Genomic DNA, 19,290 nt, shown 5'->3' on the forward strand with positions numbered 1-19,290 from the left:
CACGCGATGTCAACCAATTAAACTGCATGAGGGAGGGCCGAGCAAACTCACACACACACACTAGAGATGCGGATAAACCACGGATCAGGCGGATGACGTGACGAAAAATAATATTTTAATTAAATTCGGGCGGATGGCGGTTGAACCAATCAAATGAAAAAAGTTTGCCACTAAGCAAACCTGCAAGCTATGCCCAGCTGTCAGTACTATTGGAGGAGGCCTAAACATCTCTTAGATGAGACTGCCTGGGTTATTTTGTTATTTTGTTTCGATATTAGTTATATTTTAAAACAGCCAGTCGTAGCCTACCAGAATAGGCATTTAAAAGAGAGACAGATTATGGTCTGATATGACTCAGAAATGACATCGGGCAATTGCAGCGCAAGATGTTCAGAAGAACACAAGCTAAACTTCTACAAGCTCAATAACATCCACATAAAAAAGAAGGTAGGCCTAAGCAAAATAGTCAGTCATAACTTTGCCCATTAATTAGATGTGCAAGGCAAGCAGACAAGTTTTTGGGTTGTTATGGACAATTAAAAATGTGAATATTCACGTTGCACAGTTGTGTGGTGGACTTTCAGCGAGTTAAAACATATATTTTTTAAAGAGCCGTTTGTGAGTCAAAAAGAGCCGGCTCTTTTCAGTGAGCTGAGTCAAACGAGCCGGCTCACGAAAAAGAGCCGGAATGCCCATCACTACTATCCACACCGAAATTAATCTGCAGCAGTCTGGTGGTACGGGTCAGTGCTATTTAAGTTGTTTTTTGTTCATTATTATTGTAATGTTATGTTACATGAGGTAGTTTAACGCTGTCTCTTGTGTAGGGCTGGGAGATACATCGCATGACATTGTTATGCGCATTTCGTCAGTAAAGCCGGTTCCTTGATTAGTAGTAAATCGCCATCACCTGCTTTCAAATGGAACGGCATTTACTACACAGATCCGTAGTTCACTGACAAGCTGAGCCATATCGCATTAATTATCGCAGGCGATACGTCCGTGATAATTAATGCGATATGGCTCAGCTTGTCAGTGAACTACGGCTCTGTGTAGTAAATGCCGCTCCATCTAAAAGCAGGTGATGATGATTTACTACTAATCAAGGAACCGGCTTTACTGACGAGATACGCATAACAATGTCATGCGATATATCACCCAGCCCTACTCTTGTGACGCTTTTGTTTGCTTTTTTGTTTGTGACGCATGTGGTTTGAAAGAGGCGTGGCTTTGGAGATGCTCTGAATGGAGGGTGGGATCTTATGCTTTCAAAACTAGCTCGCTATTGCTAGCCTACCCTACCTTTAACCTAGATATGTGAGCCATTATTAGGCGCATATTCAAGAGTTTGTGCGGAGTGTGGAAGCTAAATTATAATATGCTTACTACATGACATGGAGGCGCCGGCGTGATTCCTTGCATTTTTTTTTTTCCTGATAACAGCAGATACAAGTTAAAAGCCACCGTCATTTTTGGTCATACAGATAGGCTAATACATCATTCGAAACTGTAAAGGGTCTACTTTTATTTGTGTAAACTCACAATAACAACAAAACGTTGTGCTTTTGTAAAATACTACAGGCCTATATTTTGTCTATATCTATTAAATATAGCATCATTATGGTTTAGTATTTTTAAATGAATAGCCTATAAATTTGTGATTTGTCGACTGATGGTTTAAATGAGTCAGGGGCAGCCCTACTAAATAGTGAAATGTGTTGTTATGTTTAAGAATGTAATTACCTGTGAAATCTTTTAATTCTCTCACAAGGGGTGGTGATTTTGCAACCTTAAATGGGTTGTTGACAAAAGAAAGGTTGAGGACCCCTGCTCTAGTTCTTTCTGATGTGCTTTGTTCTGTCTCCTGTCAGCCACATTGAGTCTCAGTTGGGCAGCACTAAAACTGAAACATGACTTGTTCACACGCACACATACGCACCTATAAACTGACTAACCCAGACAGCTGAGTCATCATTTGTTAACCTGCAGATCCTGGTTGTCAGGTCAACTTAGGACCCGTGCAGGAAAAGGGTTAATCTGTCTGATTAGCGCCAGACATTAATAAGGCTGTCTTTCACTTTGTCTGAACCATCTGTTGTAATGGACTTTTTATGGACTCTACATGTAAGAGAATTAATGATTTCCTTGTCCATGTACACTAAAAAAAAAAAAAGACTCAAAAATTGGTAGTGAATTTCAAAGAAACAGCAAGTAACACATTGAATTAAACATGACATTTTGAAGTAGAATATTGGAAATAATATTTTGTGGTAAAATGTACCCCAATAAACTTTTATTTACTACTTTGAAAAGTCATTTTAGAGTGTAATGAATGGGATAATTTACAGTGAACTGGTCATTATTGCAAAGCAAACCCCATTAGGATGATAAAAAAAAACACTCTTTCTCGCCTGGGTCTTGGGGTTTATTTAGCTACTGACTGACAGGCAAGGTAGCAGCTATTAGTCATTTTTACTAATGGTTAATGACATGGGCTGTTATGATGTTGAGTCTGGCTGGATGAATCAGTTTAGCGAATAGTTGTTCCTAAGAGCTTCATCATGATTTAACCAGGCACAGAGAGTGAGAAAGAGACAGACCCCCTACTGAGATCGCATTACACAGTCCGACAGATACAGAGAATATTTTAGCAGCCATTTATTGCAGTCATTTAGTGGTTTCAGCATGGCTGTTGTTCAGCCTATCCATCAAACTATGTGTATTAGAAGAGAGAGTCGACACATGTGGAGAGTTCGGTGTCCTAATGCGATTCTGTGTCTATTTGACTTTATTTTAGATTATTATAAAAAAAAAATTTTTTTTTTTATGCACTGATATAAAAATTCTGGGCGAAAGTACCAAGATAGTAAGTCTATTCAACATATATACATATGTTGATCCAAACCAAAATTGAACCATTTTATTGACCAAAAACAACTACTATTCTTTCAACATCGAATATAAATGTATATGTTACAGATCCAAGAAAGGAGCACAAAACATTGATACTTCAACATTCTTCTGAACTTGAATCTTAGAAATGTAAAGAATGTCTTCACCAAAGGAAGTGCTTGAAGTTCCAGGCATATTTTGTTATCACATGAGCTCTTTTTTGGGTCAACAGCTTATGTAAAATATTGTCTGCAAGGGAAAACATTGTTTTTTTGCAGTAACCGATCACACGTTTCTTTAAAGTCAATCACATGCTTACAAGGTTACTCTGAGATCTCATCAACACCAATGAACCTCTTACATTTAGATTACCTTTGCCATTATCTAACAAAAGCTAATCTTCAAAAACACTAATTATTCAATAACACTGTTGTGTTATTATATCTATAATATTGTGATTTCAGTATTCACTTGTAGCATTTAAAAGACAGATTTTTAGTGTTTTAGTTTGATTTAGACAATATAGTATTGAATTTTGAAATCCTCATAACATGAAAATAGTTATTGCTTTAGACCGAATTATATAATTTAAGGAATAGAATAGAATTTATAGAATTGAATTTGGGCATTAGTTTGATTTTATATTTATTAATTTTGATATATTTGAATATATTATCAATATGTTTTATTCATATATATATATCTGATATACATTTTTTTTTTTTTTTTTTTTTTTCACATCCCTGATCTGAACAACGCATTAGATACTTGGTTTGTAGAGCAGAACCACTAAGGAAAGGAGGAAAAAGGAGATAACAATGAAGACAAGTGAATCTAAACATCTGCCAGATGTTCGTCTGTGTTATCTACGATGGCTGTATACTGTCCTGAAACGACCTCGGATGACTGTGTGTGTGTGTGTGTGTCTCAGTCTTTGTTTGACTTGGACGGCGTTCTCTTGTTTCACGTGTGTGTAATATTATTTATTGTGTGATGGATCCATGCTCTTGCTGTGCGGCTTGCGGCAGGGGTCAGACGAGGTGAGGGCTTGCCGTGTTTCTAAGTAACACAGTCGATGTGTAGTCTGCAGTCTGGGCTCAGCGCGGCGTCCACTGGGATGTCGGAGAGCTTTAAAAGTTCTCTGAGGACACGTTCTGACTGGTCTTTGAGTCTTCTCCAAATGAAAATGGAGTTATTGTTTTGTTTTTTTGAGAAGTTAAATCAATGATATTAAGCCACAGAAACATTAGCTGTGGCTTGTGATAACTATGTCCAGTAAAATGTTCTGTTGTGTTATGTAACCGTCATTAACGGCTGACGCTCCTGCTGGGGATTGAAGACTCTAATGTGCATCTCTTCACAGGAACTTGATGTTTTGTTGCTGGTAAAAATCTGCAGTAAGATCATAAAATGTTGATGTGTTGACCCCCTGCTGTTTCTATATTTTTATTTAATAAAACACTCATGTTGCGTCTGTGCTGTGCCTGTCTATATTTTTTGTCTATCTCAAACCTTTTCTTTGAGGTCAGTAATATATTTATAAATATAGTTTCTTTAAAGAAATTAATACTTTTATCCAGCTAGGATAAAAAGCAACAGTAAAGTAATTTATAATGTTATCTAATCTATAATCTTAACAACAAATTGTATCGCGGTTTTCACAAGAATGTTAAGCAGCACAACCGTTATGAGATTTATAATAATAATAAATGTTTCTTGAGTATCAAATCAACATATGTGACCCTGGACCACAAAACAAGTCACATGGGTCAGTTTTTTGAAATTGAGATTTACACATGCTGAATAAATAAGCTTTCCATTGATGTATGGTTTGTTAGGATAGGACAATATTTGACCGAGATACAGCTATTTAAATATCTGGAATCTGACGGTGCAAAAAATCGAAACATTGAGAAAATCTCCTTTAAAGTTGTCCATTTATGTTTGAGATTGTGCTGCATTCACTCACAGAAATAAATGTTTTATATATTTACGGTGGGAAATTTACAAAATATCTTTAGGGAACATGATCTTTACTTAAAATCCTAATGATTTTTGTCATAAAAGACAAATCGATCATTTTGACCCATATAATGTATTATTGGCTATTGCCACAAATATACCAGTGCGACATGTGACTGGATTTGTGATCCAGGGTCACATATTAGAATGATTTCTCAAGGATCATGTGACACTGAAGACTGGAGTAATGATGCTGAAAATTGTAAACTATGATATGATATTCCACCATATTACTGTTATTATTATTTTTTACTGTATTTTGATCAAATAAATGCAGGCTTTGTAAGCATAAGATACTTTTTAAAGCAACACTAAGGAACATTTTTTACCTTAAAATAATGTTTCCAAAATCGTATCAGTGGCTCATCAAGTCGTAACAGGGTGAAAGGCACTTCTGGATTCGCTTTGCAGCCCTATATCTGCTATAACCACACACCATGCAAGTTTGCCAAACAGGGTCGCGTTTCTGTAGTTCGAATGAGACATAAGAAAACTACAAATTTGACTTGCTTTACGTCAAGCGTTATAATAGTCATTATTTAGTTTTCCTTCGTTTCTGATGTCACAATACATCATACTTTCATGAAATCCTGCAACATACTCTACCTTGTCTGTGGACATCGTTCATTCCAAAGCCGGTGCTAGATAAACAGCGAGTGTGCGTGCGACAGTAGGCTGCGGGCGGCGAAATTATTTACGACAGCGGTAATGGACAATTCCGCTTCCAACCTGTAGGGTGACCGAAGAGGAAAAGTTCCTTAGTGTTGCTTTAAGACCCCAAACTTTTGTACGGTAGTGCATGTTAAATTAAATATCCTTATATGTGTAAATTAATGTTGAATTTATATACTCAAACCACTAATACATTTGCCCTTATTGTCTCTATGATAACAGTGCAATCTTAGTTTAGTTGATGACATGGTTTGCAGCAAACATGATCTGAATAAGATCATTCTTAATAGAATTAAATCAAATTGTGTATCGAATTGAATTGTTCTCCATTTGAATTGAATTAAATTAACCCAATGAATCTGACTGATTGACTCGCTGTCGATCCTTAAATATTCCACACAGTACTTACTACAGTAGTAAGTCTTAGAGGAAACTGTGGTAACCTTTTGTTTGCCTTTTGCAAGTGAATTTTTTTTGTTCTATGCAATTCAGTCACTCAACTGATTTCCTCTCTCTGTCTCTCTCAGTGAGCTTGCAGTCTGAAGGATGAGGTGGGGCGCATTGATTAGCATGCTGCTATGCTGAGAAGAGTTTATCCTTCCAGGACGAGCGGCAGCGACTACACGTTCCCTTCCTGAATCAGCTATCAGACACCTGCTCTGAATCAAGTACCTGTCTGGATCTTACCCTCACACACACTCACACACAGCTATGGCTGGCTGGCTCTGGCTGGGAGGGTAATCGGTGCGCTGGTTGCCCTGGCAACCCCACCCTGATTACTGCTGAATTGAGCCCTAGTCCATCACTGAAGACTTTTTAGTCCCCCTCCACCTTTTCTTCTGAGTTTTTTTGCTCTTTCGTGGAGGTAGAGGGCAGGAGCCATGGACTTGTGAGGTGAGAATGGCAGCAAGGCGGCTGTTCGGCCCCCAGGAGCCCTCAGGCGATCGGAGCCAATAACGTGGGTTCCCACACACACACACGCACGGGCCGAGCGGCAGGAGCAGTATGCAGGAGGCTGACCTACCGGCCACCAATGCTTTCACAGGTGAGCACCGGGTCATTATAACCTCAGTGTTGGAATCACGCGGGATGTGCTGTTTGCCGTGAACGTGAGTTTAATGATTCATGCCGGCTGTAAAGATTACGTTCATGAGGAGGGTCGTGTTGTGCTTTACAAAGCCATGATGTTTTTTTGTGTGCTAATATTCAAAGCTGCTCTCTCACTCCCCCTCCCTTTCCCAGACTCCTCTGCTCCATTTCTCTGACAGGCTGCATTTCTCTCCCCTGCCTGGAATGGAATGCGGAGAAGGAGAGGGAAAGCGTGAGATGGGTGGAGGGCGGTGGAGGTCGGGCTGTGTAGTGTGTACTAAACCAAAGTTTGACAGTCTAGTGCACTGCAGACAGAGAGCAGAACCTCTCATCTCCTCTCCTGGTCTTTTCTTGTTTTTTTTTCTCATTTCCTTTCTGATTGCCTTTTTTTCATCTACTTCTCATCTTCTCTTCTCTTGTCATCTCGTCTTGTCTCTTCTGGTTTGGCCTCAGGTCATCTCTTTTCTTCTTGTGTTGTCTCATTTCTGCTCTTCTCTTCTTGTTTTGTCTCTTCTTGTTTTGTCTTGCCTCGTCTCTTGTTTTTTCATCTCATCTCTTCTCTTCTAATCTCTTCTGGTTTAATCTCTTCTAGTCTCTGTATCTCATCTCTTCTTTTCTCGTCTCGTCTGATTTCTTTTTTCATCTCGTCTAGTCTGCAGTTCTCATTTCATCCCGTCTCTTCTCTTGTTTCGTTTGGTTCTCATTCTTTTCTTGTTTTGTCTCTTATTTTCTTGTTTTGTCTCTTATTTTCTTGTTTTGTCTCTTATTTTCTTGTTTTGTCTCGTCTCACCTCGTCTCTTTTCTCATCTCATCTTGTCTCCTTTTCTCGTCTCGTCTCTTCTTTCTCATCTCGTCTCTTGTCTCGTCTCTGCATTTCTTGTTTAATTTAGTCTCTTCTCTTCTTGTTTCGTCTTTGTCTTCTCATCTCTTTTTTTTTCTCGTTCTTGTTTTGTCTCTTTTCATCTCTAGTCTGATCTCTTCTCTCCTCTTCTTCTTTTCTCATCTCTTCTTAAAGCTTGAATTGTCTGGTCTCTTTTTTATTTTGTCGTCTTTTCTCTCCTTTTTCCCCATGTACTTCTCATCTTCTTCTCTTATTGTCTCGTCTTCTCTCCTCTTCTGGCTTTGTCTGGTCTCTCCTCGTGTCATTTCATCTCATTGTTTTTCTTGTGTCTTCTTTCTTCTCACCACGTCATGTCTCATCTGGTCTCTTCTTTTTCTCATCTCATCTAGTGTCTTCCATTTTCATCATGCTCAGTATCTTTTCTCCTCTTATCTGCCATCTACTCCTTTCCAACTTTTCTCCTGTCCTCATCTCCTTTTCCTCTTCTCTCCCCATTTTATTTTGTGTAGTCTCTTCTTCTTGTCTTGTCTGGTCACTGTTGTTTTGTCTGGTCTTGTTTCATTTTGTCTCCTCTCTTCTAATCCTGTCTGTGCTCTCCTTTTCCTCTTCTTGTCTTTTATACTTCTCATTCACTTCTCTCCTTTTGTCATCTAGTTTTTGTCTTCTCTTCTATGCTTGTCTGGTCTATCCTATTCTCTCTCGATTGTTACTGTTTTGTGCTGCAGGTGAATATTGTGATTGCATAATTGACTCATGCTCTGCTAAGGTTTAAGGAAGGCAGAGAACTGCTGATTTGTTTGTGTAAAGATCTTCATAACATTTCTAAAACCACTTTTGGCTGCACCACACCCTGTGAGAGATTGCATGGCTTTGGTATTGTCTAGCACCTCCTCCTCAGACAGAGAATTTGTTTGGAGCGCTGGTGTCATCACTGTCTGGTTTGCTTTGAATTTCTGGTTCTGTGCAAATGCTTTATAGTGGAGAGTCAGTCTTCCATACAGTCGAATATCCACCGATATCAGGTCAATGTTGAAGCAGGAACACTTATTTTAAGATCATTTATAAGAGCCAGTGACCTACATATAGAGGATCATCGCCGCCTGAGATCCACAAATCACTGCAAAGTTTTTAGCCCAGTGAAACTTTCCCACAAACTCCGGCAGCTGAGGATTTTCAGATCCTCACAGGATTTGCTAGTGTTTTTAGTTGTTAAGTTGAGAAGTTTTTCCAAATGTAGACTTTTCATAGGATGATATCCAAGAGTAAGATCACTTAGTTTGGATAGTTTAGGTTTTGAGAAACAGTAGGTGTGAGGGGAAAAGGCAAAATTTTGAGAGCTGCTTCAAAGGCATCTCTTTAATATAAGTTTTAGCTTCTTAAGGTTCACACCGAGAACGACTGCCCACACTAATGGATGATAACATTCTGTTTATTTTAAATGCTTTAATGCTCAAGCTTTTTGAAGTCAGGATGGTTCTGATTGGATGTCAATGTTTTAATTGTTCATCAGCTGGGGAAAAAAATAATTCTGAAATTGATTCCTGCAATATCATTCCGCTATGTCGTTATCATAAATGTGGTGTGGACTTTCTTTTTCTCATGGAATTAGAACGATTATTAAAACTTTGATAGTTTGATAGCTAAAACTTTTACACTCATTGTTATTGCCCTTGGTGTGAACAGCCCTTTGTACAGAGTTCAGCGCTCTCATTTATTGACTAGATTGAAACTTTATAAAACTTAGTCGAATTAAATGTCATATTTTATTTAAAGGGGTCATATAATGGTACATGCACTTTTACAAGTTGATTTTACTGAAATGTGTGTTGGCAGTGCCTGTACACAACCATCATAAAATGATAAAAATCCATCCAGTGGTTTTTTTTTTAATCTTCTTATATGTTTTCCCCCATCTCAAATCACGCCCCTCCCACGATTGTTGATTGACAGCAGCGTTTCAACACAGACCCTCGCTCGTGAGCGAGCTGTCAATCATAGTCCGCGCGGACCGGCACGGTCATTGTTGATACGCTGGAGCACTGTCTATGAGCAGAATGGCGTCTAAGCGATTGTGGTGTTCTGTTCTTGGGTGTAATAAGGAACACAGCAGTCATTTTGATGTTCCTAAATCCGAACCGCTGAAGATGCAGTGGCTGAGTTTTGTTTTCGAAGGGAATATTCCCCACGATCAACGTCAATGCTTTCATGTTTGCGCAAATCATTTCACACACCAGACTGCTTTACAAACGAGGTCAATATAAAGCTGGTTTTGCTAAGAAGCTGCTCCTGAAAAAAGGATCAGTACCAACTATTTGTGTTCCTGCTGCACCTCCAGAAGAAGTGAGTGTAACGTTTTATTAACCTTTATATTAATATTTATATTAATCTTTGCAAATCGCTTGCTGCACGCTTCACGATGAATGCGGCTGTTTACACTCAGGGTACATTACGGCATATACGACGTTCTCAATATAATTCATAATCCCACGTTTATAATGAACAACGCGTTATGGTTATTGTGTTATTGTGTTACGGTGTACGCACAGAACAGAGGGGCGGGGTGAGCAAAGCTCATTATCATTTAAAGACACATGCACTTAAACGGCGTGCTGAAAACAGAGCTGTTTTTGACCAGGTAAAATGAGTGTTTTCTTACAATACTAATGAGAATTTTTAATTAAAGTATATTACAAACTTTTAATTTAGACCCTAAAGAATCATATTAGCTTGTACAAAAATGGCATTATATGACCCCTTTAACACAAACAGAAATAAGGCTGTGGGGAATTCTGTACAGTTGAATATGCTGTATCATCGTGTATGCGAGTGTCAGTCGTTCGTCCGGCAAAACATGAAAAATTGTCAATCTACTGAAACGTATTGTGAAATCGTGAAGGGGAAATGGTCAGGAAGGGGACCCAGTTTTAAACCACAAACACAAAATTGCAGCTGTACTTGACAACTAGCAATCAATCATCTAGCATTTTTTGCCATGTTGAAACATCAGCTTTGACATTTTGTTACACGGGGAAAATGAAGGTTCAATGAGCAGTTCTATAGATGACACAAGTTTTTCAAAAGTTTGGGGTCTGTGAGATTTTTTTTTTTTTCTGTTCAACATTTATTTGATAAGAATACAGAAAACAGTAATATTGTGCAATACTATTACCATTACTGTTAATAGCCGTTTACTATATTTTAAATGTAATTTATTCTTGTGACGGCAAACCTGAATTTTCAACAGCCATAAATTTAGTCTTCAGTGTTACATGATCCTTCCGAAATCAGTCTAATATGCTGATTTGGTGAAACATTTCTTATTATTAATGTTGAAAACTTTTTTTTTTTCCAGGATAGATTTGTTGATATCAACGTTAAAGTCTTTACTGTCACTTTTGATTCATTTAATAAATCTTTGCTGAATAAAAGTATTAATTTTCTTTTTTTTTCTTTTTTCTTTTACTGACTCTAAACTATTGAACAATAGTGTATTGTATTTTGGGAGCTACATTTAGAATACATTTGGCTCAAAAATAATTTTCTAGGGATGAGTTTCCTTTCGCAAGGGCCAGAGCAAAGGTTGTAAATTTGACAAGCCCTGATGCAGCAGGTGTGAAAACAGAGCCTGACTCTAATTGTTATTGATTAACCTATTTAAAGACGAGTCACTGCAGTTTTTTGTGTTTGGATTTTTTTCGTCCATAGAGTGCAGATTCCACTGTGCTAACGGCAGATGTCTGAACCTGGACTCGCAGGTCTGTGATCAGTTAAACCACTGTGGAGACAACAGTGATGAGGAGAACTGCGCCATCTCCACCCAGCATCCTGCATCTGCCATCTTCAGCTGTGAGTCCATCTCTCTAACACTCTTGCTCCTGCTCCTGCCTGTGTTCTGCTTCTGATGAGGTCAGCAGGATGTTTTCATACTTCTCATCTGAATTCCTGAGGCGTTAGTATCCAAGCCACCTGCAGGGTGTGAGTGTGAGATGAGTGTTAAATGGTGTGTCTGCATGTTGAAATGTGGGGACGGTGTGTGTGTGGCCTGGTAAACCATACGTTATGGGGACAAAATGCCCCAAATCCTTGTCCTTGTGGGGACATTTTTTGGTCCCCATGGTCCCCAAAACAACTTATACAGTGAGGAAAATAAGTATTTGAACACCCTGCTATTTTGCAAGTTCTCCCACTTAGAAATCATGGAGGGGTCTGAAATTGTCATCGTAGGTGCATGTCCACTGTGAGAGACATAATCTAAAAAAAAAATCCAGAAATCACAATGTATGATTTTTTAACTATTTATTTGTATGATACAGCTGCAAATAAGTATTTGAACACCTGAGAAAATCAATGTTAATATTTGGTACAGTAGCCTTTGTTTGCAATTACAGAGGTCAAACGTTTCCTGTAGTTTTTCACCAGGTTTGCACACACTGCAGGAGGGATTTTGGCCCACTCCTCCACACAGATCTTCTCTAGATCAGTCAGGTTTCTGGGCTGTCGCTGAGAAACACAGAGTTTGAGCTCCCTCCAAAGATTCTCTATTGGGTTTAGGTCTGGAGACTGACTAGGCCACGCCAGAACCTTGATATGCTTCTTACAGAGCCACTCCTTGGTTATCCTGGCTGTGTGCTTCGGGTCATTGTCATGTTGGAAGACCCAGCCTCGACCCATCTTCAATGCTCTAACTGAGGGAAGGAGGTTGTTCCCCAAAATCTCGCAATACATGGCCCCGGTCATCCTCTCCTTAATACAGTGCAGTCGCCCTGTCCCATGTGCAGAAAAACACCCCCAAAGCATGATGCTACCACCCCCATGCTTCACAGTAGGGATGGTGTTCTTGGGATAGTACTCATCATTCTTCTTCCTCCAAACACGTTTAGTGGAATTATGACCAAAAAGTTCTATTTTGGTCTCATCTGACCACATGACTTTCTCCCATGACTCCTCTGGATCATCCAAATGGTCATTGGCAAACTTAAGACGGGCCTTGACATGTGCTGGTTTAAGCAGGGGAACCTTCCGTGCCATGCATGATTTCAAACCATGACGTCTTAGTGTATTACCAACAGTAACCTTGGAAATGGTGGTCCCAGCTCTTTTCAGGTCATTGACCAGCTCCTCCCGTGTAGTTCTGGGCTGATTTCTCACCTTTCTTAGGATCATTGAGACCCCACGAGGTGAGATCTTGCATGGAGCCCCAGTCCGAGGGAGATTGACAGTCATGTTTAGCTTCTTCCATTTTCTAATGATTGCTCCAACAGTGGACCTTTTTTCACCAAGCTGCTTGGCAATTTCCCCGTAGCCCTTTCCAGCCTTGTGGAGGTGTACAATTTTGTCTCTAGTGTCTTTGGACAGCTCTTTGGTCTTGGCCATGTTAGTAGTTGGATTCTTACTGATTGTATGGGGTGGACAGGTGTCTTTATGCAGCTAACGACCTCAAACAGGTGCATCTAATTTAGGATAATAAATGGAGTGGAGGTGGACATTTTAAAGGCAGACTAACAGGTCTTTGAGGGTCAGAATTCTAGCTGATAGACAGGTGTTCAAATACTTATTTGCAGCTGTATCATACAAATAAATAGTTAAAAAATCATACATTGTGATTTCTTTTTTTAGATTATGTCTCTCACAGTGGACATGCACCTACGATGACAATTTCAGACCCCTCCATGATTTCCAAGTGGGAGAACTTGCAAAATAGCAGGGTGTTCAAATACTTATTTTCCTCACTGTAAATCATACTAAGTGATGTTTTCTGTGATGGGCAGATTCAGGAGTATGGTTAGTGTAAGGGGATAGAATACGCAGTTTGTACAGTATAAAAATAGTTGTGTCTATGGAAAGTCCCCATAAAACATGAAAACACAAAGAGTGTGTGTGTGTGTATGCGCGCATGCATGTGCGTGCGCATAACTTGTTTTTGTGAATTTTTTTTTTGTATTTGTATTTTATGTATTTTTTGCCAATGACACTGTTTTGCCTTTTGCCTTATTTTTACATTGAAAATGCCATTCATCCATACATCGCCTTGAACTCCCATATGATGACCATATTTTTAATTTCGGAATTAAATTTTGTTTTAATATTTTTGGGAGGGGCATAAAGTAAAAAAAAATGTCAATGTGACGCGATAAAATTCCAGCGACAGGCAGTGTGTCTGTCCACACTAGACGCGACGCGACTGAGACGCCACAACGTCAATCAAAAATCACAGCCAATCAGAACAGCGTGTGGGCGGAGTCTCGCGGCAAGTGCGCAGCACTAGAGAGTAATCTTGAAATGGATAAGTAGCTACATAATCAAATTCACAAATATTACACTATTTTAAAAAATACTACTGAGCTACTGAGTTACTAAAACAATCTTTGTCAAATAATACACTTGTTTGTTCACAGTTTTAACTCTGATTAACATGGAAAAGATACCTTTTATCGCGTGTCGCGGCGTCGCGTCGCGTGTAGTTAGGACACGGTGTCAGGGTGATACAACTGCCCTGATTAAAGATTGACATATTTTATTATGAATTTTTAGGAAAAAAGTATTCAAAACTGTTATTTTGAGGCAATGTTATAAGACAATGTTAGTTCAGGTTCTGTTGTTTAAAAAACACTTTTACATTAAATGATGTGAATTATAGGTTATTACATTTTGCTTGATGGTTTTGCCACACAATCTTTTTGAAAGAAAAAATTTAAATCGGATAAAAGGTTTTCAAAATCATAAGAAAACAACATAAATGCAAAGAGTGGATTTCCTAAAAACCTTTGCATTTGTGTTTTTAAACTAGATTTTTAAAGATGTTTTCCTTTTCTTTTCTTTTGGACTCTAACATTTCATTGACCTATATATTTGCTCTGTAATTAAGCAAAATTGTGAAATTGTCAAAATCCTGGTGAATATTCGCTATTTCGTCCAGCCCCTTGTGTGAGACTGTGGCAGCCAGTCAGCTTTGATCTACCGTAGCTCTTTTGTGTCTCCAAGTTTGAGAAAACCAGAGCAGACAAAAAAAAAAAAAAAATCCAGAAAGAAGCACGTAGCTCCGTCTGAGTTTATCTTTCCGGGCTGTTGAAATCAGTCATCTGTTCTTGCCGTGTCATGCTCCCCTGTGTTCGCTCTGCTCTGAGGGGTGTCTTCAGTCAGAGCTGTTAGAGCAGTAATGCTCATTTCTCCAGCAGACAAACAGCCGCCATATACTGCGAGAGGGAGAGAGGAATGATGCTGATCGACGTTAGTGAAGACGATATATGCTGAGAGCGAGACAGAATCTGAGGAAATGTTTAGAGTCTAATCGAGTTTGCCATCTCTCTGTCTACAGCAGGGCCAGACAGATTGATCATGAATATAGTCTAGACACTCTGCACAAAATATTTTCTCTCTCTCTCTCTCTCTCTCTCTCTCTCTCTCTCTCTCTCTCTCTCTACGCATTGAAAGGTTGTGGTCAGGACCGTCAGACAGCCTCTGCAGAAAAGGGATGGAGTAAGAGACTGTGTTTATCAAAGAGTATGATGAAAAGCTTTGCAGGGTTTAAGGGTGTGTGGCAATGATCTTCTTTGTCAGTGGTTTATCAGGGGATTCATTGTCCAAGAATTGATCAAGAAGGTCCACTAAGGTTAGTCATTTTTGTGGCAGTCTTTCCTACTGTTTAAACAGCCTGCTGCCATGCCTTTAAGTGACATCCCTTTTAACAAAAATTTTTTTATATATATTTCGGTAGATATTAAAGAGGTATGTTGTGCAGGCCACAGATTTTATGAATGATGCTGATTAAACATGACGGACTTCACCTTAACACAGAAGAAACCACACTGAGGATCGTCTTACATTACATACACTCTCGGTTTTACTGCGATGAGCACAGTTACCACAAAGCCAATAACGTTTGCTTTTTTCCCGGCATCAAATCCCAGCACACAACTTGGCGGGCAGAACTTTACTGTAAAACCAACAACAAACTTTCTCAGACATAAAACTACAAACGTTTATTCACTCTGCATAAAAGCTCGGGGTACTCTCTGTCCTCTTTGAAGGCGGCACGGTAGCGGCACCCTTGAAGAGTATGCAAATCAGCCTCTTCAACAGTTTGCATGTTTGTTAATAGCTCTCCTCTCCAGAGTGTGTGTGCTTGCGAGAAGAGTTTCTCAAGAGCTGCAGACAAGCTGGTTGAAGTTGTCAGGCACTGGACATTCATAGACACTGTCCCGCTCGCACTGGACCAACACGTCCCACTTTGATGTCTGTCAGGGGACGAGTGTCTATAGAGATAGAGATCTCTCGTACTCACTTTCACCTCACGTTTCTCCTCTGCGGTTTTAAAACAGGTTGATGAGGGTCAGAGGTCGCCAAGGTCACGTTTCGGGCCTTGTCTGATGTGAAGAGCTCAACAATCAGTTTGTTTGAGTTTAGGATTTCCATCACTAATCTCCATCATCTCTCATGCTAATCTGGGCCGACCGCAGCGGGCTGCATTTTCATGCTAAGGGGCTCATTACCAAACCGACGTCATGTCTTCTGTATGCAATCTGTGTCGCTTGGAGGGAGGGCAAGTCCCAGATGAAGCGTTTGAACTTCTTGAAGAGAGGGAGAGAGCGAGAGGGAAGTGCTGGATGATGGAATTGTTTGGCTTACAGGAATGTCCGACTGTAAAGGAGACTTGAATGAAGTTCGGAGGGTCTTAATCAGGGTTTTAATGACAGATGATAATGACAGTGTGAATGAGACACTTGTTTGGTATTAGATGCCTTGAAACCAGTTTGAAGAGCGCTCTGCTTTATTTGAGCTCACTTTGATTTGCGTTATTTGACTTTTCGCAATATTCGGGATAAGGAAAAGCAATTTATCTCTGAAGATGTTTCTCAGATTTGCACTTTAACGAAGCAACAGGCCAAGCACCTGTGCGCTAAATTCTTTGCGCACTCAATACTGAATACTCAATCACTGTTGTGATTTTTTTTTTTTTTTTTTGGTTGTAAATAGTTTTTTTTTTCTTTTTTTTCTAAAGCTTTCCAATGAATTGAATACTGTCAGTCCGATTCCTGCATTCTCTCCTTCCTCTTTTCTTTCCTCCGCTCACTTGCTCATGCTTTTCCCCAGCTCCTTTGATCCACATCCCACACACGTCGCTGCATTAGCCGGGCTGTTTTTCAGGGCGAGGGCCGTGCGGTTCTGTATTCGTTGGCTGTCAACACCATCAGTACTGATGGGTTTCAGACAGTGTCACCTCACGCAGGCTCACAGTGGATTCTGGGATTGTTTATCGTGGCTGAGCTGGAGGTCTATCGGGCACTATTCTTCTGTTCACTCATTTACTCAGTGCATTCATTCAGTCATTTTGTGCCGCGAACCTCCCAGTATGATGGAATCCCTCTGTCTCTCTCGGTGGCCTTCGTCCCTCGCTCGTTTCTTCATCTGTTACTTAAGTACGTTTGGCCCTGTGTGCGAGTGTGTTGAGAGAGTAATGATGCAGCTGGGGCCATTAAAGATGGGAAACTGACAGCTCTCCTCCCTCGCTTTCTTTCGCTCCCCTCTTAGAGCGATAGACGGGGATTAAAAAAAACAAGAAGAGAAAAAGAGGCAGAGCAATAAATGGGGTTGCTCTGGAATTCAATCAGGTTTGGCTCAAAGACCAAAGCAAAAACAATGAGGGACGCAAGAGAACGAGGGGGGCAGAAAAAGAAAGGAGCTTTTTACTAAGGTGAATTGTTTGTACTTAATGTCTGAATTAGAATTAAGACCTGTATAGATTCAATTACTGTTTACAAACAAATACTGGATGGAAAGACTTCCATCTTCAGTTTTATATTAGCACTTAATTCAAATTTTGAGTTTTAAACGACCAAAAAGTTTCATATATTGGGTTGAAGTACCCCTATTCCTGAAATATTGGAGGGGATTTGGGCTCCTGTAGATCCATTATTATTGGTGGATCAGATTTTACACAAATTATGGTGATCATCACAATCTCCTCTGCTTTAATAAAGAGCAAGTTGATTCTCAAATCTGACCCCATCTTACTGACCCCAAACTTTTCATTGTGTGTGTGTGTGTGTCTACAGGTTTAGGTATACTTGTAAGGGCCAAATGTCCTCACTTATATAGTGAAATATCATGACAATCGACTAGTGAGGACATTTTACATGTCCAAAACATGTTTATATTCAAGGCTACGTCTACATGCCTCCGGATACATTTGAAAACTGTGTTTTCGTTTCAAATGTTCTCCGTCCACACTAGCGTTTTTCAAAAGTTTCTCATCCACACTGAAACGTCGGAAAATGCTAAATTCATCTTACTGCGCATGCGCAAACCCTCACAAAAGCTCACTGAGATGATACAGACGGAAAAATAAATAATAAAGTTATCGCACAATTGTTCTGGCAGGATAATTTTATTTAGCAAAATATCTCATCATTCACTGATGCGTCCAGGTCGCACTCAGTCACCATTATATGTTTGGTCTAAACCCCAACTGCTCTCATGTTTTGCAGCAGGACAATGCAAGTGCATTTTCTGTCGTCTTTGCAGGACTGTGATATGAAGAGTGTGCAAAGTAACATATTTTAGCAACTGTGTGAAAGTGAATAGCACATAACAGGCACAATACCGGTATAAACATGAACATCTATTGGTAAAATATGCGTCACATGGCTAAATGTGTCATCGTTTTATAAATACCTCTGTTTTGACAATCCACACTACAATGCGAAAAACGGCGTTTTGAAATGTATCCACTTGGGAAAGCATTTTCAAAAATCTCAGTCAAAATGCCAACAAAAATGCCGTCTCTGTGTGGACTGAAGACCAAAAGTGTTTTCAAATTAAAACTTTTTTGTGTGGATTAGTTCTAAATCTACAGGTGTCTCGTACAGGTTTCTGTGATGGGTAGGTTTAGAGGTAGGGGTTTAGCAATAGAAATGATCATTAACCTAATATAAAATCAGTGGAATTCTATGCAATCTCCTCACTAATATAGTGAAACAAATAGCCTATGTTTGTGTGCATCTGATGCCATTGTATAGCCTACTATAAGTGTTTTTCTTCTAAAGTCAAAGGCTTGTACAGTAGGAATTTCTCAATGCCTTTGTAGCAGTTTGTTGCTGAACCTGAAATAGCACCAGTCAAAAAATGATATGAAAACACTCTGGTATGTTTTTTTGTTTGTTTTTTTTACTATTTTTTTTATCATGCACCCAAAATGTTTTCCCATTTATAAACCATTTTAAATGAGTTGGAATGCAAATGAGAATTCTTTCTCATTCTTTCTGCATTCCCTCTTCCAACCCATTGTGTTTTTGTTCCCCTGAGGTGTTCATTTCTCACAAATATCTTCTCTTCTCTCTCCCCTCAGTGAATAAAGACTTTCATACTGAGACATCCTATTAGCTCATTTCCAGTTTACCCATAATGCCTCATAATGTGTTTTTATGTCATATCAGTCATGGCTGTATGGATGAAATTCAGACCCTAAATTCATTCACTCTCTGATTGCAGGATGTCAGGTTGCATTGTTGCTTGAAGATGCATGAATGGAATAAATGAATTCTTAATGTGTGTGTGTATGAGGGAGAGAGAATGAAACATGAGAAGAATGTTTCCTGCTGAGATGCTGTTTAGTTTCTGCTCCTTTTTTTTTTTTTTTTTTTGGATGGCTCTTTGTTTATTATAAACATCATGCCAGAAAAGTGAGTTGCAATCTTGTTTTCTGTCTTTTTCCCATTCATGTGTGTATGTGTATGTATGAATTAGTTTTACTCTCATAATTTAACTATCTTGTGTAC

At 39.3% G+C, this 19,290-nt stretch overlaps 1 protein-coding gene across 1 annotated transcript in view; it reads left to right on the forward strand.

The window, feature by feature from the left end:
* Positions 1-19,290, forward strand: part of ldlrad4b (low density lipoprotein receptor class A domain containing 4b) — a 51,310-nt gene that overhangs the window by 12,339 nt on the left and 19,681 nt on the right. The window contains exons 2-3 of the mRNA XM_084088143.1: positions 6,114-6,631; positions 11,222-11,362. Of these exons, the coding sequence (XP_083944269.1) occupies positions 6,592-6,631; positions 11,222-11,362 (181 nt within the window). The 5' untranslated portion in view covers positions 6,114-6,591. The remainder of the gene's footprint in view (positions 1-6,113; positions 6,632-11,221; positions 11,363-19,290) is intronic.

The sequence above is a fragment of the Abramis brama genome (assembly GCF_963993115.1).
Source record: "Abramis brama genome assembly, chromosome: 17".
NCBI lineage: Eukaryota > Metazoa > Chordata > Actinopteri > Cypriniformes > Leuciscidae > Abramis > Abramis brama.